The sequence below is a fragment of the Chanodichthys erythropterus genome, chromosome 11 (genome assembly GCF_024489055.1).
Source record: "Chanodichthys erythropterus isolate Z2021 chromosome 11, ASM2448905v1, whole genome shotgun sequence".
Taxonomy (NCBI): domain Eukaryota; kingdom Metazoa; phylum Chordata; class Actinopteri; order Cypriniformes; family Xenocyprididae; genus Chanodichthys; species Chanodichthys erythropterus.
Genome location: NC_090231.1, coordinates 20,086,528 through 20,112,902, shown reverse-complemented (window position 1 = coordinate 20,112,902; position 26,375 = coordinate 20,086,528). Strand labels below are relative to the sequence as shown.

The 26,375-nt window shown below is 37.9% G+C and overlaps 2 protein-coding genes across 2 annotated transcripts; both read left to right on the top strand.

The window, feature by feature from the left end:
• Positions 1-7,963: 7,963 nt before the first annotated feature.
• trpm5 (transient receptor potential cation channel, subfamily M, member 5) lies at positions 7,964-21,431 on the top strand. Its single transcript, XM_067402018.1, has 23 exons — positions 7,964-8,015; positions 8,101-8,165; positions 8,283-8,468; positions 8,858-8,954; positions 9,097-9,215; positions 9,313-9,651; positions 10,541-10,684; positions 11,037-11,160; positions 11,530-11,675; positions 11,756-11,868; positions 11,964-12,062; positions 12,146-12,401; positions 15,968-16,107; positions 16,179-16,299; positions 16,384-16,558; positions 16,887-17,055; positions 17,230-17,408; positions 17,586-17,718; positions 18,306-18,378; positions 18,659-18,749; positions 18,906-20,084; positions 21,118-21,184; positions 21,306-21,431. Exons 1-21 carry the CDS (start codon positions 7,964-7,966, stop codon positions 19,016-19,018), a joined length of 2,934 nt encoding a protein of 977 aa, XP_067258119.1. The 3' UTR covers positions 19,019-20,084; positions 21,118-21,184; positions 21,306-21,431.
• On the top strand, positions 21,343-26,358 carry LOC137031226 (proline-rich protein 5-like). The gene is made up of 8 exons (XM_067402024.1): positions 21,343-21,444; positions 21,527-21,607; positions 21,684-21,732; positions 21,838-21,895; positions 21,973-22,010; positions 23,821-23,955; positions 24,039-24,138; positions 26,074-26,358. Exons 2-8 carry the CDS (start codon positions 21,555-21,557, stop codon positions 26,334-26,336), a joined length of 696 nt encoding a protein of 231 aa, XP_067258125.1. The 5' UTR covers positions 21,343-21,444; positions 21,527-21,554; the 3' UTR covers positions 26,337-26,358.
• The last annotated feature ends 17 nt before the right edge of the window (positions 26,359-26,375 follow it).

Genomic DNA, 26,375 nt, shown 5'->3' with positions numbered 1-26,375 from the left:
GTATATGCAACATAAATATTACAACAATATAAAATTATATTATGACATGAAATTAATATAATAACATTAAACATTTGACTATTCTGAATATTTTGTCACCCAGGATTTAACTAAGTTTAGTCTGAGGTATTTGTTATTATTATCCTCATCAACAATGTCTGGCTCAATAGCCTATAAACATTATTTACTTCTATGCAAATTATAGTTTTGATCCTCCGGGGCGCCGAGTGTTAAGAAGCATATAGGACTCTAAATGCTACATTTAGATACACCAAATATTTAAAACAGTGTGTTTTCCAATGCCACAGTTTCAAGGCTTAGAGTTAGTACAGTTTAGTATAGCAAGGCATTATATAGGCTAGTATGTATATAAGTTAAGAAACAAGCGTTGCATGTTGAAATGTAATACCGAAATCGAAATGACATACAAATATAAACGCTGAATCTAAATCCAGTCAAAACATTTCACAGACTAGAGCATTTCTGACGCCTCTAGGCGGTGTCAACCAATGGCGCGCAAAATTCAACCAACCAGCTGACTCGAGGAATGACGTCAGGTGCATCCGCAATATGGCTGCAGCGCGTGCAAAGTCGTCACTAAACTGACTGAGCGATCTTGTACTGACAACGAGAGCCACCCCAATTTATTATTACTACTATTATTTACTATTATATATTTTATGTGATATGGTGTATTGTTCTGTACGGTTATGCCACTGTACACACTTGAAATGTCCTTTGCAATAAAAACAACAACAACGAGATCTGGGGGTATTCCAGAAAGCAAGGTTAACTTACCGTCACATAGCTATACCCTGAACTCGATTGATTAACACAAACCTTGCTTACTCGAGGTATGCTGGTTCCAAAAACGTATTCGGGAGTAAGTCCAGCCAACCCAGTGTATGTTCCCGGTGAAAACACAAGACATTCTCAACTGAGCGACGAATCGACAAGCCATTATGGAAACAGACGCTAAGAAAAAGCGCGCCATTCTACTTCTTTCTTCTTTTGTTTAATGGTGATTTACATAACCTACTTAGTGCACGTCTCCACCTATTGGGTGGTTGTGCAGTCATTTTTTCAATCTTTTTATTTAATAAGTAGCCTAATCTTTATTCACTGAGAATTATAACCCAGCCCAGACAGCACACGTACATCTGCAAGATGTCTGTAAAGATCACTTCATCTGGAAAGCATCTGCTGTTTACAAACATCTGACAGACATCTTTAAGATGTCAGTTTTACATACATTCTAAATCATTAACATCTTAAAGACATCTTCTAAATCTTCTAAATTTGACATCTGACAGGAAACGTCCTATAGACGTTTTGCAAATGAGCAAACACTAAAAAATACATCTTCCAGACGTAAACACACACATCAAATAGACGTCTCCGAGATGAAGCTATCTGTGCTTTCAGGGAATGTTTATTTTATGCTAATTAGGCTATTAGTAAGATATCTATGTATTTTATTATAGAAATTATAGCATAGAAAACGTCCTGTTACAAAAAGGATAAAAAGCAGATCCATGTGTGAGATGACAATAAAAAAATACATATATTAGAATTTAATAAATATTTAAACATTACAGCTTAGTAGTGCTTTATAATGTGTGTGTGTGTGTGTGTGTGTGTGTGTGTGTATATATATATATATATATATATATATATATATATATATAGTATAATATAATATTGTAGGCTATATATACCTGTAACTATATAAAAAATGTTGTTACATTATTATAACTATACAAATTATATAACACACATCTTAATATACCTCTTAAAGTGTTAGTTCACCCAAAAATGAAAATTATGTCATTTATTACTCACCCTCATGCCGTTCCACACCCGTAAGACCTTCGTTAATCTTCTGAACACAAATTAAGATATTTTAGTTGAAATCCAAAAAAATATTTTTTTTGGCACAACAAAAATATTCTCGTCGCTTTATAATATTAATATTGAACCAATGTACTCACATGAACTGATTTAAATATGTTTTTAGTACCTTTATGGATCTTGAGAGAGGAAGTGTCATTGCTCCCTATGCAGGCCTCACGAAGCCATCGGATTTCAACAAAAATATCTTCATTTGTGATCTGAAGATTAACGAAAGTCTTACGGGTGTGGAACGGCATGAGGGTGAGTAATAAATGACATAATTTTCATTTTTGGGTGAACTAACCCTTTAAGCAGTCTAACCCTGGAACATAACCTGCTCCGGAGCAGGTTATGTTCAGAGAGTAAGTTGCCATGGCTACTTACCCTGAAAGTTACCTCCGTTTTTGGAACCGAAAGTTGAGGTTATCCGCTTACTTACTCTTTAAACATACCCAGGTATGTCACATAACCTACTTTCTGGAATACCCCCCTGCTTAACGAAATTCAAGGAATAAACCCCTTGGCGAAAGGGCGCAACACCAACTACTCACCCACAAACAAAAACATGCTAATTAAGTTTTAAATTATACGTATTTTAAGTTTCCAAAGATACTGTCAACATAAAAACGATCGCCGCACATCAAATTGTTCGCTCTTGGTGAACGTTTTCACCAGAGGTCGCGTTAGACTTTCGCCATAATGTAAAGGACCTAAAATTACGTCATAATCAATTATTATACCCGTAGGCTACATTATAATTTTTTGATTTTAATGATAAGACGTTTAATAGGCTAGTTTCTTTTTCGTCCACATTTTCATTTTTATTCACGAGCTTACAGATAAGCAAAAAAAAAAAAAAAAAAAAAGGCCTATAGGCAATGCATTTATTTATATTATGAAAAGAAAGTTGAACAAAGACTGTGCGTCACTTTTCAGTTTTCATCTTGAACAGTTGTCGCAGATCATGAGTGAACGCGATCATTTCTTCCTACTGACTACTTTACATAACGAAATAAACATGATGAACATCAGAAAATATGTTGGAAGATACAGCTTACCGAAATCTGTATCACGTCTTAATCAGTTCAATCAGTGCTGGAAACAATGTCACATAACATTTTGACCGTGTTGTCAGAAAAGCCATTCGTTGACCATAAACTTGATAGTCAGCAAGAAAAATAACAAAATAAACCATTTAAAACAAAACGAACTGGATTAGAAACTCAATTATGTATATGTATTAACCCTTTATTATTATAAATTGGACTTAAATTGGGTGCTCGCCTGTGTGTAACAAACGCATCGTTTTCATGTTATTCTGGAGACTGAGCTCGCGCTATGCAGACACACTGGAGCGCACTCACCACCAACTGGACAGTGGGAATCAGTTACAAGCTACATCAGCCTCAGTGTATCTGTCAAAATGACGGACGGCCTTCAGATTTTTTCCGTCACTGCAAAAAATGTTGGTTAACGCGACCTCTGGTCTTCACTCTTACTGCAACCCAAGCATTGCATGTTAGCTGTAACAAGGCTTTTTACTTACAATACAGTTATAACGTTATAATGTTTTCATATCAAATAGCTTAAATATAACTTTACTTTTAACATTTGTTTCTTAAATAATTAGATAAACCCGAATGTATAAAGTTTCGTTTTTAAATGCTTGAGATGAACTGCTGCTTAGCCCAAGCTAGTCAGCAAGATGGTGATTTTGTATGGCGATATAGCCTACCTCTGAGGGAAACTGATTTCAGACCATCTCATGGCATCTCGAAGCCTTTCCGCTACCATATATGTCTCATGAGTCACAATTACAGCCCGCTGTAGATTTGAACACATTTTAACGGCGACCTCGACAACGTCGAGCCCTCATGCTTAATTTTCCTTGGAGTTGCTGACACCTAGTGGCTGATTCGAGTACTTGCAGCTGTTCTAAAACGAGCCTAACGTCAGATGCACTGGACCTTCAGTTGGTGACGAAATTAATTTTCATGGGCAATGCAAGACACTACAGGCAAAACCATTGCTTGTTTGTTTTTTCGTTTTTATAACACGTCCTTTTTTTCAGATAAATAGAAAGAAAGAATCCAAAATAGACATTTAACTATTTATTTCATAAAATGCCGCTTTCTCTAAATAAGTTTTTTTCCCCTCGTACACTGAGCCAGAAATCTGTATCTCCTAGCACTTTCTAATTGTATTCCTATGAATATAGGCTGTTACGTTTTTTATTTAACATTTTATTCTTTTTTTTTATATTCTGAAAAGTGTGGACTATTTTTTTTTTAATAAATTAACAACATTGTGTTATACGTTTAATAGACCTCTGGGGCATTGTAAACTGTCGAACTGTCAAAGTTTCACAAGTTTCAAAGTCTAAATTAAATTATTCCCCTAATACTGGGGAAAATTATGGAAATAAATTACCCATTTTGAAAATATTTTCCTGTTGGAATGTTTATGGTGGAGATGGGGAGGAAGGCAGGTAAGTGGTTGAGCATATAGCAGCGGTTGGTTAGGGAGTGGTTTTGTTATAATAAACCTCCTGAATCACTTCCTGGTGGCACACTAGAGCTGGTCAATCTTGTATTGGCCTACAAAATAAGCTCAGAGGATCCAAGAGCAAAGCCAACATCCAGATATGCTGGGGCACCAGGATACTCCTCTGGTAAGTGAACTCTTTCAGCTCAAAACCTGGCATTAGATTGCAGGTCATTTCTGTGGAGTTGTTAAATTAAATTTCTGAACAGTTTCTGAAAAAGATATTTATAGCAAAAGATGTAAAGATGCAGTCAAATGAATAGCAATATTTTCTTTAAGACATTAATTTTGATTGTTAAGTTTAGCATTTCAAATTATTATTCATATACCTCCACAGCCGTAGATGTTTCTGAAATTTCAAGGTAATGGTTTCAGGACAGACCTCTGGTTTTATTTTGTGAATTCAGTGAATCGACTTTTTTCCAAGTTCAGCAATTGAAAATCTAAGGGATAAAATCATGTTTTAGTAGAAAAAAAAAAACCTTAATTAACAAAGTGCCCCTTTCACTGTATTGAAAGTTTTTAGTATTTTGTTTCCTGATGCATAATGTCATTTCTTTGTGTGGACTTCAATGCAAATAATTGTGTTTGTGTGCTGTGTTGCATATGGCTTTTTCCTCATACACACCATCCCTTCTCCTAGTCAAATCACGGGCAGCTTCTGCACCTCCCAACAAACCCACACACATCAGTCATGTTTGCATACAAGAGTGTGGTACTTTTCAATACTCAACACCTGATTATGTCCTCCCTCCAAGAACCAATTATTATTTAAGCCATGTTTAACATAATCTTTTTATTTATAGTTTAAACCACATCTTTCAATGACTGCTGATTGGCAGAGTAATTGCATGTTTACCAATCAAATCAGATCAAAACGTCTCTTGTTTGAAAACAATACAATGAATAGCAACCATTAGGAAATTGGAGGTTTCACAGTAAAAAAAATGGCCTGCAGGCACCTGAACCTAGCTGATGGCATTTGGATAAAAACTAATTGATTGAAAAGACATTAATCAGTTCTGATTACATCATTCACATTAACCTCCTGAAATGTTTTTATAGCATTGCATTTCAGTTCCTGACTGCTTTTACTATGACAAATTTGGTCTGTGCCTCTTCAACCACATGAGGAGAACTGAACTCGAGTCACTGTTGACCTGGATGCAAATAACTCCAAGTGGTTAAATGCATAGAGAACTTCTGTGGGTGATCAATTTTGCCTGCTATGAGTGAACAATTTCATGAGGGTGTTTTATGTTTGTTTATGCATTTTTCTATATTCAAACACCATGCAGTTGCAGTCTGTCCAGTAGTCTTTCTTTTGTTATGTTCTGTTCTCTTTCTTTCTTTCTTTCTTGCTGACCTTTACTTTACCTCAGGTTGGTAAAAAGCAGGTCAGTCTCCCAATTCATGTGTGGCTCGGCCTTTACCAGGAGGGAGGGCATGTTTGCATGTGTGTAAAGAATGAAAATGAAAATTGCTTCCGCTTTACATAAAGATTTCCTCACTGAGCAGAACAGCAGCTCCGATGGCTACACACCTGATTAGACTATAATATAGATGCATTTTAATTCTGTCTCTAGGTTGTGTTACGGCAGGGAAGAAAGTGTCTGCAATGTGGGGAACTGTTGAATGAGTCCCAAGAACACAGGTGAGACTGGTGGCACGACCGCACATCCTGATTGTGCAGAGTTAGATGCGTTCCTGAGTCAACATATTTTGTTGATCCTGGAAAAACATTCCTGACTGGAAATTTAGTCCTAACCATATTCCTTCTCCTAAACCCAATCCTTCCCATAAGTTATCCCTAAAATCAGAGGGAAATGATAGGCGAATAACACTGATGTAGAAGCTACTAACCCTGATTGTAAGCCTTAACTTGACATAAACTGTGAACTTGACCCTCAAATCTGATTGATTGTTTGGAATGCTGTTCCAGGATCAACAAAGATGTTGATCCAGGAACATATTGTACTTGGTGAAATCACGTTCTGCGGCACAACTTATCACCATTAAATACACATTTCAAAATGCTTGACCTTTTTTGTCACTATTTGCAGTTCTTTAGTGGGATGTCAGTGTTACACCCCACTTACCGAGTCCACTGTTCGTGTTGGAGAGAAGGGCAATGAGAGATCTGATAAACCCCACTGGACAGCCGGACGTTTGGGAGATATTGATTTTGTCGGTGTCAGTCGCACCAGGGCCAAGGTATATAAGGACAGATATTTACAAAATCATTTTGTTTCAACTCAAAATAATCATTGTTCTTGATGGGTTCAAGCTTGTGCACATTACTCACAGACTTTATTCGTCAGTCCAGTTTGTTAGGGTGACCAGCTCCACAGATCCAGCGGAAATCTATCAGATTTTGACAAAGCAGTGGGGTCTGGCCCCTCCTCATCTGGTGGTGGCACTAATGGGCGGTGATGAAGTTGCTCAGCTGAAGCCCTGGCTGAGGGACACACTTAGGAAAGGCCTTGTAAAGGCAGCACAGAGCACAGGTGGATTATTTATTGTTTATTAAAAACAAAAATTAAAATCTTTTTATGATTGTCACATACCTCTGACCCTTGACCTTCATAGGGGCGTGGATCCTCACCAGTGGTTTGCGTTTTGGCATCACCAAGAACCTGGGTCAGGCCGTAAGGGACCATTCTCTTGCAAGCACTTCCTCTAAGGTGCGAGTGGTGGCCATTGGAATTGCTCCCTGGAACATGATTCAGAACAGAGATCTGCTGCTGTCTGCAAAGGTGGGGACTGTCTGCTCACATGAATTTATTCTTAGACAGGTCTTCTCAAAAGATTCATCTCAATGGCAAAAAGTCTCCCAATCAACCTGAATTACCCCTACATTTTGATGTTTTCATTTATCTCACAATTTATCTAATGATTTAGTTGCATGGAAAAAAGCATGTGCACTTTTTGTTATGCAATAAAGTGCTGCAGGAATGGGACCTAAAACCTGGGAAAGAGTTTGCATTGTCCATATGCCTGCAATAAGGTCTGTGGTTAATAGAAGCTCAAGATATTTTCATGTTTATTCTATGACATAAAATACATCTCTTGATTTTTACATGTTTTGAAAAAGGAGGTTGCTAACAAGTGTCTAAATGGGACTACAACTCTGTTGAAAAACCATATGCAAATATGCAAAAAAGCATGCTGGTTAGGTATGTTTTGAAACATGGCAGCTGGTTTGAGCTGGTTTATTCTGGTCCTTAGTTGGTTGGAAAAATCCTATTGGCTTTTTGTTGAGGGAATCAGAGTGGTGCTTACATCTGGGTTGGCCTACAGCTATTATTAACTTCATTAATAATTTTAATGTTTACTTTTTACATCACTTTTTTTATAAGAAACACATTTTTAATTTTTATAAATTGTTATTTTTATTTAGCCTGATCATCCAACAACATACCCATATGAGGATCTTCCCCACGGTGCAGTGTACTCCTTGGACTGCAATCATTCCCATTTGATCCTGGTGGACGAGGACCCCCAGAGACCTGGAGCCACTGGTGAGATGAGAGTCAAGATGCTCAAACACATCTCTCTGCAGCGCACAGGATATGGGGGTAAGTTAAGACAGTTTGTTTTCAACCGTCTTTCTAAATTTATATCTTCTTGTGCTCTGAGATAATGAATTCCTTGTTCTAACAGGCACGGGCAGTATAGAAATCCCTGTTTTGTGTCTTCTGGTTCATGGAGAACCAAGGATATTACAGGTCACACTTTATTTATAAAACATATCATAATGAATTGATACTGAATATTATAAGCGTTTTATTGTGGCATGTTGTTCTCCCAGATTGGTAATATCCACTTTTATTCCCGTCTTACAGAAAATGTACAAAAATATTCAGAATTCAATACCCTGGCTGATTTTAGCTGGCTCAGGAGGAGTCGCTGATATTTTAGTGACCCTGATGGACAGAGGATGCTGGGATGGTGATATGGTCCAAGAGCTGTTGATAAACACCTTCCCTGATGGCCTACACAGCACTGAAATCACCTCCTGGGTCAAACTGGTAATGGACAACTGATAGTTAGTTAGTTTTTTATACAACTACGAGTTTATATATCCATATAATTAAATAGAGTAAAGTTATGCGTATTTGGCGTGCTGTCCGGGAAGAGGGCTCCGAGCTCGGAATTTTGGCCGAACCCAGAGTACTCCCTCAGGTGTGGTAAAAGTAGATAGAACTATAAGTGAGGAGATGGGGTGGAGGAGGGATGCTGATAAACTCTCAGATGAACAGAAGTCAGTCTGCTAAATTTATACCTTTTGACATTGGTTGAGTTGATTAACTGAATGCTCTCCACCTGTGCTAATTAGGAACTTGCTCCTCCCGAATTTTGTTAATAAAACATCATATATAGCTACTTTTTGTGTAAAGTCTCAGATTCTGTCTATTAGATCCAGAGAATATTGGACTACGGTCACCTGCTGACAGTGCATGACCCAGAGCAGGATTCCGAACTGGATACAGTGATTCTCAAAGCACTGGTTAAGGGTGAGTAACCGTTATTTTATTACTAACTAAAGCAAACAACTTGAGCAATTATCTTTCTCTTATTTGAATGCTTTTAAATGATAAATTTCTGTATAATGATGTAGGTGAGTCTATAATCGTTCTTGTCTTTGTCTGGGCTCAGCGTGTAAGAGTCAGAGTCAGCAAGCGCAGGACTTCCTGGATGAGTTGAAACTGGCTGTGGCCTGGAATAGGGTAGACATCGCTAAGAGTGAGATCTTCAGTGGAGATGTGGCATGGAGTGTGAGAATTAAACTTAAAACAAAATCATTTTCTTCATTTTAAATGATCAATACTTGTTTTGGATTCTTATACGCAATATTTCTTTATTCTCTTTTAGGCTCAGGACCTGGAGGAGGTGATGATGGAGGCACTGATGAATGACAAACCTGACTTTGTGCGTCTGTTTGTTGATAACGGTGTGAACATAAATGAGTTCCTAACTTATGGCCGTCTTCAGGAACTCTACTGCTCTGTGTCTGAGAAAAACCTCCTTCACACCCTGCTCCTGAAAAAGCATCAGGAGAAACAGGTTCATTTGGCCAGCAAACGGATGTCAGGACACCCCCACACTGAATCAGGTGACCGCAGGCCTCGTTTCACCTTCCACGAGGTTTCCAAAGTCCTTAAAGACTTTCTTGATGACACCTGTAAAGGTTTCTACCAAAAACTTCCAGCGGTGAGTGAGCCTTTAAATGGCTAGTTCACCCAGAAATGAAAATTCTGTCATTAATTACAAACCCTCTCGTCGTTTCAAACCCGTAATACCTTCATTCATCTTTGGAACACAAATTAAGATAATTTTGATAAAATCTGCATGGTTTATGAACCACACATATGCAGCAAAATCATTGCACTTTTCAAGGCTCAGAAAAGACATTGTTAAATTAGTCCACAAGACTACAGTGGTTCAAACTTAATGTTATGAACTGAGGATAATAGTTTGTGCTCAAAAACAAACAAAAAAAAAAAAAATCATCTCTTCCCTGTCATTCACCTACACTGTTTACGTTGTAGAGACAGTGCAGTGTTCCCGGCTTCTTTATGAAAACGGCGACTCAGTATTGGCTGATGTTGTACATGTGAGCAGCACGATGCATGCGTATGATGCTGGAGCCAACCAATAATGAGCCAGCATTCTGATGTGGAATACCAGAAGCACTGCATTATTACATCAACAGAATGACTGGGAAGATACGAAATTGTTGAATAAAGTTATTTTTGTTTTGTTTTTTGCACACAAAATGTATTCTCGTCACTTCATAACATTAAGGTTGAACCACTGTAGTCACGTTGACTATTTTAACAATGTCTTTACTACCTTTCTGGACCTCAAAAGGTACAATGACATTGCTGCCTGTGAGGTTCAGATACCTCTCGGATTTCATCAAAAATATCTTAATTTGTGTTCCGAAGATGAATGAAATGTTTTATGAGTTTGGAACGACATGAGAGTGAGTACTTAATGACATAAATTCCATTTTTGGGTGAACTGACCCTTTAACATGCATTTACACATAACACACCATGCTACCATTCTGCTATAATATTATGTGTATCTGCTGCAGGAAAGGATGGGGAAAGGCCGGCTTTTCCACAGCCAGAAAAACCTTCCAGACATGGACCGACGTTGTGAGCACCCATGGAGAGACCTCTTCATTTGGGCTATTCTGCAGAATAGACAGGAAATGGCAAATTACTTCTGGGCAATGGTGGGTCAATAAACCAATAAAAGCAGTGAGCTCATTTTCATGAACTAAGTCCATTTACATGTTCACAATTTGTTCTTTAGAGTATCAGAAGCTACTACCTAAGTCCCACTGATTACCAGTCAAATATCACAATTGACCTCAGTAGGGTTTACATATCAAACTTTATAAGGGTCAGTAAACAAAGAGCAATTTGAATGAAAAAGTGCTGAGAAGCTGAGAGTCAACACTGAATGAATTTACTGCTTATGTATTTGCATTCTTGCAGTTCATTGTGCTTATTTCTACTTTATGTACAGTACTTATTCAATGCATTATTGTACATTCATCTTTAATGACCATTTGTGTGTTTTAGGGCCCGGAGGCTGTGGCAGCTGCTCTGGTTGGCTGTAAGATCATGAAGGAGATGGCCCATCTGGCTACTGAAGCAGAGTCTGCTCGCAGTATGAAGAATGCCAAGTATGAGCAGTTTGCTATGGGTGAGAATCACAGCATAAGTGTGTTTGCATGCTGGGACCAGCATGGGATGCGGTTGCTAGTTTGCTGGTTCCCAGCATGGGAAGTTTGAGTACCTGTGGAGCTACACCAGCTCAGATGTGTTAGAGAACAGCATGACTATTCTGGTCCAACAGTTAGTCCAGCACTATACCAGCATAAACCAGCCTGGACCAACATGGAATTCATGCTGATTTATGCTAGAGGTTTTTCAGCAGGTTTAATTACTTTAATTCAGCAGGTTGAGTAAATTACTTATTATTGGGTGAACTATTTCTTTAAGCTGTGCGAAGAGCCTGTATTTAATGTAACTACCAGAACGGTCAGTCCTGATACCTCTACTTTTTTGTCAGATCTGTTCAGTGAGTGTTATTCAAACAGTGAAGACAGAGCCTATTCCCTCCTAGTGAGGAAAACACGTTGTTGGAGCAAAGCAACTGTCCTGAATCTTGCCACTGTTGCAGATGCCAAATGCTTTTTTGCTCATGATGGTGTCCAGGTAACAGCTTCTGCCTAATTCTTGCACTTTCATGCCAGCCGTATCCCTATGATCGACCTTACCTGGATTGTCTTGCACAGGCCCTGCTGACCAAAGTCTGGTGGGGCGCAATGAGGACAGACACTGCCATCTCTAGACTTGTGCTCACGTTCTTCATCCCTCCCCTCATTTGGACCAGTCTCATCAAGTTCAAGTGGGTATATTTGCTGTTATTAATACTGTGTATGGCATTTAAACTGATTTTTGATTCATTGAGTGTTATGAGCATAATGTGTGTATGTGTCACAGTGCAATAGAACAAGTAAGCCAAGGTGAAGGGGAGCCGTTTGATGAGTTGGACAGTTTGGAAACAGAGCGAGCCTTGATGCTCACAGACGAGGACCCGGTGTAAGTCTCTATTTCATACTGGAATAGATACAAACTGCAGTGAAGAACTCTACAAAAAACTGTTTTCATCTTTTTTTCCTCAGTGAATGTGGCAGTGACCCTACAGTGCAGAGCTGCAGGGCAACCTTCATTCATGTTGTGCTGCGACGATGGAATCGTTTCTGGAGTGCTCCAGTCACTGTGTTCATGGGAAATGTCATCATGTACTTTGCCTTCCTCATTCTGTTCAGTTACGTGCTCCTCCTGGACTTCCAGCCCCCACCACCGAACGGCCCATCTGCAGCTGAGATCATCCTCTACTTCTGGGTCTTTACCCTGGTGTTGGAGGAAATCCGACAAGTAGGACTAAATGTCTATGGTCTATGATTTAACATATGTGTGAGGTTGTTTTTATATTGTGCTTGTGTGTACGTTTGTCTTGTATGGTTCTCTGTTGATTGGGCTTATAGAAGTGGTATGACATACAGTGGGTACGGAAAGTATTCAGACCCCCTTACATTTTTCACTCTTTGTTATATTGCAGCCATTTGCTAAAATCATTTAAGTTAATTTTTTTTCCTCATTAATGTACACACAGCACCCCATATTGACAGAAAAACACAGAATTGTTGACATTTTTGCAGATTTATTAAAAAAGAAAAACTGAAATATCACATGGTCCTAAGTATTCAGACCATTTGCTGTGACCCTCATATATTTAACTCAGGTGCTGTCCATTTCTTCTGATCATCCTTGAGATGGTTCTACACCTTCATTTGAGTCCAGCTGTGTTTGATTATACTGATTGGACTTGATTAGGAAAGCCACACACCTGTCTATATAAGACCTTACAGCTCACAGTGCATGTCAGAGCAAATGAAAATCATGAGGTCAAAGGAACTGCCTGAAGAGCTCAGAGACAGAATTGTGGCAAGGCACAGATCTGGCCAAGGTTACAAAAAAATTTCTGCTGCACTTAAGATTCCTAAGAGCACAGTGGCCTCCATAATCCTCAAATGGAAGAGGTTTGGGACGACCAGAACCCTTCCTAGAGCTGGCCGTCCGGCCAAACTGAGCTATCGGGGGAGAAGAGCCTTGGTGAGAGAGGTAAAGAAGAACCCAAAGATCACTGTGGCTGAGCTCCAGAGATGTAGTCGGGAGATGGGAGAAAGTTGTAGAAAGTCAACCATCACTGCAGCCCTCCACCAGTTGGGGCTTTATGGCAGAGTGACCCGACGGAAGCCTCTCCTCAGTGCAAGACACATGAAAGCCCGCATGGAGTTTGCTAGAAAACACTTGGACTCCAAGATGTCGAGAAATAAGATTCTCTGGTCTGATGAGACCAAGATATAACTTTTTGTCCTTAATTCTAAGCGGTATGTGTGGAGAAAACCAGGCACTGCTCATCACCTGTCCAATACAGTCCCAACAGTGAAGCATGGTGGTTGCAGCATCATGCTGTGGGGGTGTTTTTCAGCTGCAGGGACAGGACGACCAGTTGCAATCGAGGGAAAGATGAATGCGGCCAAGTACAGGGATATCCTGTATGAAAACCTTCTCCAGAGTGCTCAGGACCTCAGACTGGGCTGAAGGTTTACCTTCCAACAAGACAATGATCCTAAGCACACAGCTAAAATAATGAAGGAGTGGTTTCACAACAACTCTGTGACTGTTCTTGAATTGTCCAGCCAGAGCCCTGACTTAAACCCAATTGAGCATCTCTGGAGAGACCTAAAAATGGCTGTCCACCAACATTTACCATCCAACCTGACAGAACTGGAGAGGATCTGCAAGGAGGAATGGCAGAGGATCCCCAAATCCAGTTGTGAAAAACTTGTTGCATCTTTCCCAAAAAGACTCATGGCTGTATTAGATCAAAAGGGTGCTTCTACTAAATACTGAGCAAAGGGTCTGAATACTTAGGACCATGTGATATTTCAGTTTTTCTTTTTTAATAAATCTGCAAAAATGTCAACAATTCTGTGTTTTTCTGTCAATATGGCAATAAATTAAGTTATCTGTCAATAACTTAAATGATTTTATCAAATGGCTGCAATATAACAAAGGGTGAAAAATTTAAGGGGGTCTGAATACTTTACGTACCCACTGTATGTGATTGATTTATCCAATATGATCAGAAACATAATTCCATTATTCTAATATTATGATTCTTCAGAATATGTAAAGCAGTGTTATTATTGTTAACTAAAACTAAAACTATTTTCATTAATTGAAATAAAGCTAAAATAAAATATAAATATTTGATGAAAAAATGTAAACTAATTTTAGAAATGCTGCCTTGGCAACTAACTGAAATAAAATAAGTTTATGTTTTAAATTAGTTTAAAATTACTGAAACTAAAACTGAAATAAAAAATAAATCCAAGTAGAAATATTAAAAAAAATAAACAGTAAATATAACAGAATATTCTAAAACTACTAAATATCAAAATTAATAAAACTTAAACTAAAATTACTAAAAATTAAAAATATAAAAGCTAATTTAGAATATTAATAAATACAATAACAGTAAGTAAATAATACTAAAATAGCATTGATTTAAAGTCACGCACCTCCAAGGGGCACAATTTTTGGCAGATTTTCACACATTTACTCTTATAAGGTTGTGCACCATTAAGATTTGAATTATGTATTACTTATGAATTCAAAATGAATTTGAACTGAGGCAGTGAACAAGGTGCAGAACTGTAATTTCTGTGCTTTAAGTGTAGATTTTAATAATAATACATTCCATTGTCCGGTATAAATTAGCCATAAGTATATCCTCAAATAGAAATGTGTTAATATTATTTATGAAGTGCCTTTCAAAAGTCTAACAGTCTGAGTTAACAACTTCAAACACAATTACATTACAAAAATACAGTAAAAAATGCAATGCAACAGAGCACAAATCATTCATCATACAATACAGTACAATACAATATGCCATATATATATTATAATACAATACAATGCAGGAAAATACACAAAATATACAATACACAATACAATACTAACTATGAACACACACATACAGGGTGGAGTGTAGGGTTTACCTGAAATAACAGGTACAAATGCAGTTTGGCAATAAAGTGGCCAGTGTGCCCAAGCAGCTGAACAAACAGTGCTAGCAGAAATGAGAGAAGGGTTAAGGAGCATATCCAATTCAGGGAAGTAAGGGCAGCAAATGGGAAATATAGTGTTTTTGTTCTTGTTTTGATGGATCTGAAATGATCATTTGAGGTATGAGATTTGGTGACCAGGGTGTAAACACACATTGATAATCTTACCTACCCATTTTCCAGACTCTTACTCGTTGTCTGAGTCCTGGAGGAATGATAAATGTCAGCCAATTATTGATTCTTTTCGCTGGGTGCCTAATGTGCAGAGTTGTGGCTTCTTCATGTGTGATGAGACAAAATCTGCTGTTTCAGACAGTTATTATGGATGAGGAGAGGACCGATTAAAAGACACAGATGCAGAACTGGTTGATCAGGTTGTGTGGAGGACTAAACACTGAGCATTTCAATCAGTAAATTCAGTAACACTTTATTTTAGGGTCTTTTAACTAGTTGCTTATTAGCATGCATATTACTACAATGTTGCCTTTTTATTAGTACTTGTTAAGCACAAATTAATGCCTTATTCTGGATGACCTCATTCTACATTCTTAAGTTTATTGATGGAAAAGTCGTAGTTAATAGTGTTCCCTATACTAAAGTGTTACCATAAATTCTTTACTGAGACCTTTTCCTGGTGTCATATTGGTGTTAAAGTAGGATGTTAAGGGGAGAAAATTAGTTGATGGACCACCTAATGTCCAGAACATTTTTTGTGTGTGTGTGTGTGTGTTGTACAACAAAGTACAGTTGTATTGTGCAAAGCTGCCATTCAGTGTATGATTTTTAACACTTTCTGATGCACAGAGTTTCTTCACGGATGAGGACATGAGTATTCTGAAGAAGATGAAGTTATATGTGGAGGATAACTGGAACAAATGTGACATGGTGGCCATCTGTCTGTTCGTGGTGGGATTGTCATGCAGGTATTTTGATCAAATAGTGCTGTTTTATGAGCAGCGTTAAGAGTAGCATTGTGCTTAATTTGAGTTCTTTTTGTCTTAAGGATGGCCACAAGCACCTATGATGCTGGCCGAACTGTTCTTGCTTTGGACTTCATGGTTTTCACCTTAAGACTCATCCACATTTTTGCTATTCATAAGCAACTCGGGCCTAAAATCATCATTGTGGAAAGAATGGTAAAAATGATCATTGTCTGATTAAAATGAAAAACTATAAAGACAAATCTGTTTAACCCCATGTGTTTTTTAATGTTTTTACAGATCAAGGACGTGTTCTTTTTCCTCTTCTTCCTCACCGTGTGGCTGGTAGCGTATGGAGTGACGACACAGGCCCTTCTGCACCCCAACGACCCGCGCATCGATTGGGTCTTCCGCAGGGCACTGTACCGCCCGTATCTCCATATATTTGGACAGATTCCTCTGGAGGAAATAGATGGTATACTATATATTCTTTATACAATCTTGCTTTGAGCACATTGTAGCTCACTGTTGGGGCTGAAGTTTTATGGCTTTTATTTTTTATTTTCAGTTTTCATTTAAATTTTAGTTTAAATTGTAGTAATTGTTTATATGTTTTTGTCATTTTTGTTATTTTTCTATTTTTCTTATATTTAAGTTTTAGTCATTTTAGTACTTCAACTTATAGACTTGTTGCATCAGCATTTGTTCTTTTCATCTAAATGAATTTGTAGTTATTCAACTTGACCTCTAGGTGGAGCTATTGCAGTTTATTCTTGACTATATTTCTCCACATATCTCCACAGCGACGAAGATGTCAGATGATAACTGCACTACTGATGTGCAGGAGATCATCTTAGGCACTCTGCCACCCTGCCCAAACATATACGCCAACTGGCTGGTCATTCTGCTGCTCGTCATCTATTTGCTGGTCACAAATGTGTTGCTGCTCAACCTTCTTATTGCCATGTTCAGGTCAGAGTCCACTTTGCAAGTACTTATTCTACTAACCCAAACTCTTAACACCTAACCCTAACCTAACAGTCTACTAACAGACTACTAATACTCTACTGAGAGTTAGTTGAGAAGTAGGTGCAAGGTTTTTTAAACATTGGCATGAATGTAACCAAACATGTCACCTCTCCACAGCTACACCTTCCAGGTGGTGCAGGAGAATGCAGACATCTTCTGGAAGTTTCAACGCTATAACCTGATTGTTGAATACCACAGCCGCCCGGCACTAGCCCCACCCTTTATCATCATCAGCCACATCTCTCAAGCTCTCCTCAGCCTCGTCAGAACAACAGAAACCAAGCAGGATCTGCTTGGTAAGTGAATCGTCACACTGGTTGTGTGCTTCCTGTACAGATTATTTTGATAATTCATAATACTTTTGTTATGATGAAGTCAATCATGTACCAGTCTAAATAACATCACAGGTCAAAATAGAACAAGTCAGGAAATTTGTGGTCAAATGTTTGTTCCTCTATTCTTGTTGTGGTCAGAGAGGGAACTACCATCTGGCCTGGACCAGAAGCTGATGACATGGGAGACAGTGCAGAAGGAGAACTACCTGGCTAAACTGGAACGAGAGCATAGGGAGAGCAGTGGAGAGAGACTAAGATACACTTCCTCTAAGTGAGTCACATTCAAATGCTATACACATATGAGATGTATTTGTATAGCACTTTCCACAATTTTGTTTCAAAGCAGCTTTACAAAAAATACTTGTTGCAGTGTTTCAATTTAGGAAGTATTCCGTTATCAGCCAGAGATGAGTATAGCAAAGTAATGTTTATATGGCAGTAATATAGAGCTATAATATAGTACGTTATGTGGTTAGTTAACTTCATGTATTTAGTTAAGCTAAAATAACAAGCATGTTAGGCAGCGATTACTACTACTTATGCTTGTAATGCTTGTAATGTTTTATAGAAAGTTTTGCGTGTCAATCCAAAGTTGCCGTAATCTTCGCAATTGTCGGTTTTGCCTGAAAATGTTGCAAAAGGCTGGATCCAAACTGGAGCTGGTGCAGTCTGTTGTAGAAACCTGAGGTAGAAACAGGGAAGCAAAAGGAGAGGAATTAGCATAGCTGCAGTTCATAGCATTTAAGCAAAGTATGTGTATCTGGCACTATCTAATCAGATAAGCGTGTTAACTGCAAGTCTGTGCAGAATGAGTGTATTAAACATTTTAATCTCCTTTTTGTGTGTATCATTTCATAGGGTACAGAGTTTGCTGAGGTTGGTTGGGGGTTTCAAGGATCAAGAAAAGCGCATGGCAACAGTGGAGACTGAGGTGAATGAACTTAAAGTCACCATGAAATCAAAATTGAACTTTTTTTATGGAATACTGCAGTATTTATTATAAATATTCATGTGCTCTCGTAATCTTTTCCACAACAATCCAATTATCCAATCAGTTCCCAGTGGACAAAATCACGCCCTGCCCTAGATCACAATAGGGATAAAAAGACTATCGCAACTTCCATTTCGTGCAGACTTTAATGTCTTTTGAGATTCGTCATTTAAGTTCATGATTCTAAATGACTTCACTGAACATGTAACTTCATCTTTAGGTGAGGTATTGTGGAGAGGTGTTGTCTTGGATTGCGGAGTGTTTCCACAAAAGCACTCTGAAGTGTGACAGAGACGCACCTAAAGCCCCACGTGAGACTTCCTTTACTATTATGCTGCCCTTCTTCATATTGTGTTATCTTTGTATCTTATTTGTTCTTTCTCTAACTCTGTCCGAGTGTCTTCTTTCCATTGTCACACAGTTTTTGTTCGCTCAAGGTAACATTACACTACCTTTGTGTTTCACAGGATCCATTGCCAGCAGCTCCAGAAACCTACAACCACAGGAAGCCAAGCGACAGCAGCCATCAGGACATTCAGGATATGGTGCTGAAAAGAAACTGCCTTACATTGATCAGTGATCTGGCTATATTATTATGCAATTTTTTTTAGATATAATTTTACTAGAAATAGGATATCAATTGTTATTGTATGTCATTGTTACCTGGACTCTCAATTACAAAATGAAAGACAAAATATGTGTAGATTTTTTTGTAATTTTGATTTTGACTTTATTTCTATTTCTTTATTTACTTTTTTTCAATTTATAATTTGTTAATGCACTTGAAGTAACTGAAACTGTGTAATTGTTTTACTAGTTAGAAGGATATTTGATTTTTCTTTTTCTTCTATCAACACCCAGCCACATTTTAAATTGAATTACCATTTTGAGGACTTGTATGAATGCTACACAGTCTGAGCCCTTGGCGTCCTCATTTCAGTGGACTAGACGTACATGTAAACACTATCATTCAGAAATTTGGGGTTGGTAAGATTTTTTGAAAGAAGCCTCTTTTGCTTATCAAGGCTGCATTTATTTGATCAGAAATACAGTTTAAAAAAACAGTAATATTGTAAAATATTATCACAAGTTAAAATAACTGTTTTCTATTTGAATATATATTTTAAAATGTGATTTATTCTTGTGATGGCAAAGCTTTACTTTCAGCATCATTACTCAGTCTTCAGTGTCACATGATCCTTCAGAAATCATTCTAATATGCTGATTTGCTGCTCAAGAAACATTTTCTAATTATTATCAATTATCAACTATTATCAATTTTGAAAACAGTTCATATTGCATATTCTTATAATCCTTCACAGTTTAAACGTCACACTGTTTCACACAGGAAGACACGATTATTCATTATCAAGAATGACCGATACCGTTCTCATAGCTAATGAATCAGTAACTAGTTGACTAGGCGAATATACCCAATGTGCACAAGGGACGTCAGAACAAGCCTCAAGGGAAAACAAGGATTTTGAAAAGTCTGTTTTCAGTAAGAATACCAGAGGACACATTTACTCTGTTTGAACCCACAGTGTTTTATTTTAAGGCAGAAGACCTGCTCTAAATTATGTAGTGAAGCTGAAAGGGACTCTGCTAACATCATACTCATTTCTGCACTGTAATGGACAGGCTTGGTATGTATTATATTACTTTTGTTCCTTTTTTACCATATGTGGAACAAAGTTTTCTGTTCCAACCATTTGAAGTGAATTTACTTGCTACAAAAGTGTGCTACAAAAACAATCTATACCATAAATGATTCTTACTATTTTTTGTAATAATTTATATGGTTTGATGTAACAATTGTTGAGAATAAAGAAAAAAGTTAAATGGAAAACTGTTGGCACAAGATCTGGTATATTTTGCCTTTATTTCATACCAAGTAGAGTGTCGCACATCCTGATTTTTCAGAGTTAGAAATGTTCCTGTCAAAATATTTTGTCTGAAAATTTAATGTTAACCATATCCCTACCCCTAAACCTAACCCTACTCATAAGTTATCCATAAAATCAGAGGGAAACGATGAATAACAATGATGTAGAAGCAACTAACCCTAGGCCTAAATGTGAAATAATCTGTAAACTTGTAATAATCTGTAAACTTGTCCCTCAAATCTGATTGATTGATTGATTGATTGATTGATTGATTGATTGATTGATTGATTGATTGATTGATTGATTGATTGGAATGTTGTTCCATTTGTTGAGAGTAGGAGAATATGACCAGGACATGATCCAGATCAGACTCAGACCTGGGTATCACTGTTCCTTACACATCCTGAGCATGTGCTCAGTCCACTGTGCCACAACCCTAACTTATTTTAATTGTGTTGTAGTTTTCTTATATGATTTTGCTGTATCACGCTGCGCTCTTGTCAGTGTGCCAGATCCTCAAATGAACAAGATGCAGTGTTGAGTTGATTTGAGGTTAATGAGTGAACACATGTAAACAGAACAGGACAGTTAGTAACAGGAAGTTGGTGCACCACAGGAAGTAGATTCTCAAACAGTAATGTGTCAGATCCACCTGTCTACTTTCACACAGTTCTAAAAACCTGGAAATGGCACTGTTGCTGTGAAAGTACATAGCAGTTGGTAATGTTACATGTCTGAGCTATGAAAAAGAAACTTCCTTACAGGCTAATTCATTGAACACTTGCTCTAACAGACCTCCATTCAGCAGCTCCATCCACTGACACCAACCTGCAGGGTCCCAGCATTGCTCTTACAAATAAGTATAGACATTTTTTTTTACATGTTCATATTCCTTCTTTTTGCCTCTAAAGGCCACATTCACACTGCACAGACAAACACAATGTCGACAGTTACACTATGTCACTTCCAATTCTGATTCAGCATGTTCAGTTGGTGAAAACAAGATCCAACAGATGCCAACAGACTCCAACGGGTAACATCCAACAAAACATCCCGATCCGACAAAACCCGGCGAAATGTCTGTTGCCATTTGTCAGCGCAGTGTGAATTGGCCTTAAAGGTATTTCTGTATTTCTTGTATTTCTGTTGTCTTATATCAGTATTCAGAAACATTCAAATGTATAATGCTGTTTCATCTTTAGAATCTCTGCTGCTGTTATTAAGGTGTTCATGGGAGAACAACTACAGCCGAATGAGCTGTACTCATTGAATCAAATTACCAGGTATAAACACATGATAAAATCATATTTAAAATGTGTAATAACTACATTGAGCAGTTGTTTGCTTTCATCCATGCAGGTGGCTTCTGAAGACAGATATGGGCTTCTTTATCAAAGAGTATTTCCAGGTGCTTTAGTGTGTCAGTTCCCAGAGCCATGAAGTTAATAAATAAATAAATGCATTACTGGTAGAAGTAAAACATGCTAATATTTCTTCACTTGATTGTTTGCAGAATCAGATTTTGACCAAAGGTCTATCAGTCATTTTGGATGAAATACAGAAGCATCAAGGTGAGACTGGTGGATCTACTGTAAGTGTATGAGTGTTTATCATGAAACAGGCCTTTAACATGATCTTTTTTTCTTAGGAGAGTCTGGAGAGAGACAGCTTTTTGTTTTGGCCCAGGTATGGGACAGATTTTTCTCTGAGATCCTACCTACTTTACAGGCTATTTTATATCCTCTGCAGGTAAATTACATTGGCGTTCGCTGTCAAATAGGTTCAAACACTTTGGCGAAGTCTACATTTCAAACATCAGATTGTGTTCCAACAAGGCCAGAGATTGCACATATCAAACACAGACTGAAATGAAATGAATTTCACCTTTATACTCTAAATCCTAATACATGAGAAGCTATAAGGGTATTACATACTTTATACAGTACCGTTCAAGTGTTTGGGAGCAGTACGATTTTTTAAAATGTTTTTGAAAGAAATCCAGAAATCCCAGGCTGCATTTTTTTGGTCAAAAATATTGTAATATGCTAAACCCTGCCCATCAAAGTTGTACTTATATATAATAATGTGTGTGTGTGTGTGTGTACATTCCAAATAAAATCAGCTTCTCTTCACAAAATTACACAGAATGACACTTATTAGCAGCAGTTTGGCAGTTTCTAATTATTGGGGGAGATTGTCCCCCTCAGTGTCTAGGCTTATAGCATTCCACAAAACACTAAGAATTGAACACGATCACTACTCGGCACTGCTTCATATTTCTTGATACATGTCTGAGTTGTGCATCTAAAGTTTTGAAGCTAGAAATGGAAAGTGTTGTACAGTTCTCCATCTTGTGGTCCAACGAAGACTACTAGATGTTGTGGAACAAGTGGGACGAAGTGATTGACTGGGGAGATTCAATGCCTGATGAAATTTGGGATGAGGATGTTGAATGCAGTATATGGGATGATGGCTGGAAGGAGACAGTATCTCTGTCTCCTTCCAGGTGATCTGTCCAATATCTCCTGTAACAGTGACGCATTCTGTGAATGGCGGGATGAGTGGGGTGACATATATTCTCTTTGCTCCTTTAATGATGAAAGGAAGAAGGCAGTGAAGAAACTCCACATCTTTGAGCACTGTGATGAGTGGGATGACATATATGCTGCTGGCTCCAAGCTGAAAAGCAGTTCAATTGATAGAAACAAGACAAAGAAGAAACCTTGCAGGTTCATAAGGCATCCGGCTCCATCTGCACTGATGAACAGTTGACAAAGATGAATACTTCACCTTTTTTTTTTGCTGCCTCTAATGTCCACCAGCATGCCAAAGCCAACTATGAAAACTGGGATGAGTTTGATGACATCTATCCTGCTGGCTCCTTCAATGAAAAGCAAGGCAGTGAAGAAACACCGCAGGCTCATAAGGCATCAGATGGTTACGCTTTATTTTGATGGTCCACATTGGACATAACTTTGCAACAACTCTCATTTCAAGTTCGGTCAGGACCACTATCATCAAAGATGATTGACATTTAGCATACAGTTTGGACTGATTGAACAACATAAAGAACCAAATATGGACCCAAAAGAGAGTCAAGTGAGATGACTGGCTGAGATGGAGAGAGGCAGCATCACTACTATGGCTGGCTGAGCTCAGTTGAAGGTTATGCTGCTGCTGTGAATGTGTGTCCTGTGTGGGCATTCACAGATCAGTTAGAGAGCCGTTCAGTTGCTGCAGTTCATCCAGTGCAATAATGATATCTGCAAGGATAACCTCATGCTGCAATAAATCAGTCTATTGTTAGACGAAAGAATGTAAAAAGAAAACATGAACCCTAAAGGAGATGTAAGACTTCCCTTTTTTGAAAGAATGATGTTAAATAGTGTTTAGGCACAATACATGTTTTAAAAACCAACTTCCTGTTTAATTATATAATTGTGGTATATGTTGATTTTGCATAAAATATATTTAATTTCTTTCTCATTGTATGCAGGGGCAGGAGTTGACGGTGAGACAGATGGCTCTCCTCGGCTTTAGGGATCTGGTCCTATTGAAGCTCTCTCTGGGTGACCTGCTGCGCAAGTCTCTCATCCCAACATCCATCACACAGATGCTCCTTGTGCTACAGGTGACTGTTAACTGCAAACCCATGCTGAATAGACATCTGTATAACTATCTCTATTATTCATGTTTGTTCTTACATATGTGTAGGGAATTCAGGAATCCAGAGGCCCTTCAAAGGAATACTGCCAACTTGAGAGTCTGGTGGCGCTAGTGGTCACACCCTATCTATGGAACTGCAGGCACACAAGTAGGAAGACCAACATTGATTCATTATAGTTTAATCTATTCTGTTCTCTGTATTCATCTCAAAATGCTTTCACAATAGATTTCTGCAGGGATGAAGTGTTTTTGTAGGCCAAACCCCGGAAACAAGTTAGTATTTTAGTACTTCTGGTTCTATCGCCCCGAAGTCAGTGTTTTTTTTTTTTTTAAATAAAAAAATTAGGTTTAAAGGCCAGAAATAAGGTCTGTGGTGTGATCACAAGTTCAAGATATTTATAAATTTATTCCATGACATAAAACACACCAGTAATACCCCACTCATGATTTTTAAAGCTTTTACATGTCTTAAAAAAGGCTGTTGCTAACAAGTTGTTAAATGGGACTGCAGACATCTGTCTGGGACATTAATGTTATCACACCAAACAGGTAAACTCATCTATGTACTTTCACAGCCTCATTGTGTTTATAATTACGCTCTTGCAAACTATTCTAACTCACACTTTCAGGGAATTTTTTTTTTATAAAGACTGAAAAGAAAGATGGGGGCAGTCATGGCCTAATGGTAAGAGAGTCAGACTGGTAACCCAAAGGTTGCGGGTTTGATTCTCAGTACCATCAGGAAATGACTGAGGTGCCCTTGAGCAAGGCACCTAACCCCCAATTGCTCCCCAGAGCCATGGCAAAATGGCTGCCCACTGCTCCAGGTGTGTGTGTTCAGTACTCCTAATATGTGTGCACTAAATTGGATGGGATAAATGCAGAGGACAAATTCGGAGTATGGGTTACCATACCTGGCCTTCACTAATCACTTTCACTGTCAAGATGAAATAGTTGTTAGAAGCTTTTGGTGGTGATGTTGAAGTTGTGCAAATGTAGTGTATTCTTGTAGCCTAAGGTTAGCTTTGTATTCCTGGCAATTGTATTTAGACTTCAAAATTCATAAAAGTTGTGTTAATTTGTGAAATGTATCAAAATGTGTATCAAACTAGTGGAGCCTTTTAGGATCCCATGAAGCCACAGGAGAGGAGTTGTGATTAGCAGTAAAGCGACAGAACTAACACTGGTAGATCATGAAAAAGACAACATAGCGAATGTAGTACGTCTGGATTTCATCATATTATACATAGAATTTTTTTTTTTTCGCAATTGCACTGTAATTATTCAAGATGTCTGTTAAAGATCACTTCATCTGCTGTTTACAAATATCTGATAGACGTCTTCAAGATGTCAGTTTTACATTCTAAATCATAAACATCTCAAAGACATCTCCTATAGACCTATTGCAGATGATCAAACACTCTTACGTCTTCCAGACTTAAACGCACATCAAATAGACGTCTCAAAGATGTACGTGTGCTATCAGGGTATGAGATTTCAGACAACCATTGTTTTCATTCAGATTTGTAAGCTGAATCAACGATTCACTGAAAAGATATAACATATCTCAAAAGATTGATTCATTAAATCAGACTTCAGTGATATTTTAGTATTTATATACTGACTAAATTAGCTTTTATATCTACAGTTTTCAATTTAATTTTAGTTTGTTTTAGTAATGTTGTGTGCTTTTGTCATTTTATTTTTATTTCTATTTAGCTTTACTTGTTTTAGACATTTTTATTAGTTTAACTTCTTCATTTAGTTGCTATGTCAACATTCTGTTTTTTTGGGTTTTTTTTTTTTTTTTTTTTTTTCTTTTCAGACAAAGCTATCTTATGACTTCTGAAGTTGAAAGTCCCATTCCTCATTCACTTTCATTTTATGGCAAAGTGCCCCATGGTATTCTTAAAAAATTCACCCTTTGTGTTCCATGTTATAAAGTCTTACAGGACTGGGATGATATGAAGATGAGTAAATGATAAGATAATTTTCATTTTGGGTGAACTATCACTTTAAAGCAAACAGACTGCAACCCCTTTACCTTTGGCTACAAATCTGTGATTTTCTCACATTCCTCTAGGCTGCACAGAACAAAGCACCACAAGAGCACACCAGAGTCATCCTGAGATAAGGATTACTCATTATATCTCTGAAGGCTCTTTGCTGTCCCCTGTAATGGAACAAGAAGGGGAGATGTACCTAGAGCGAGTGGGAAACCAACGCCGCCACAGCGTGACAAATGCTCATTCTGACATCCAGCTGCTTACTGTTACTAGCAGAGTATATACTGAGATGGACGATAGCTGTGAGACCATAGATGTGACTAGAAGAAAACACCTCTAAAATCCAGTAGCCCCTCACTGCAGAACACAAGATCCAGGG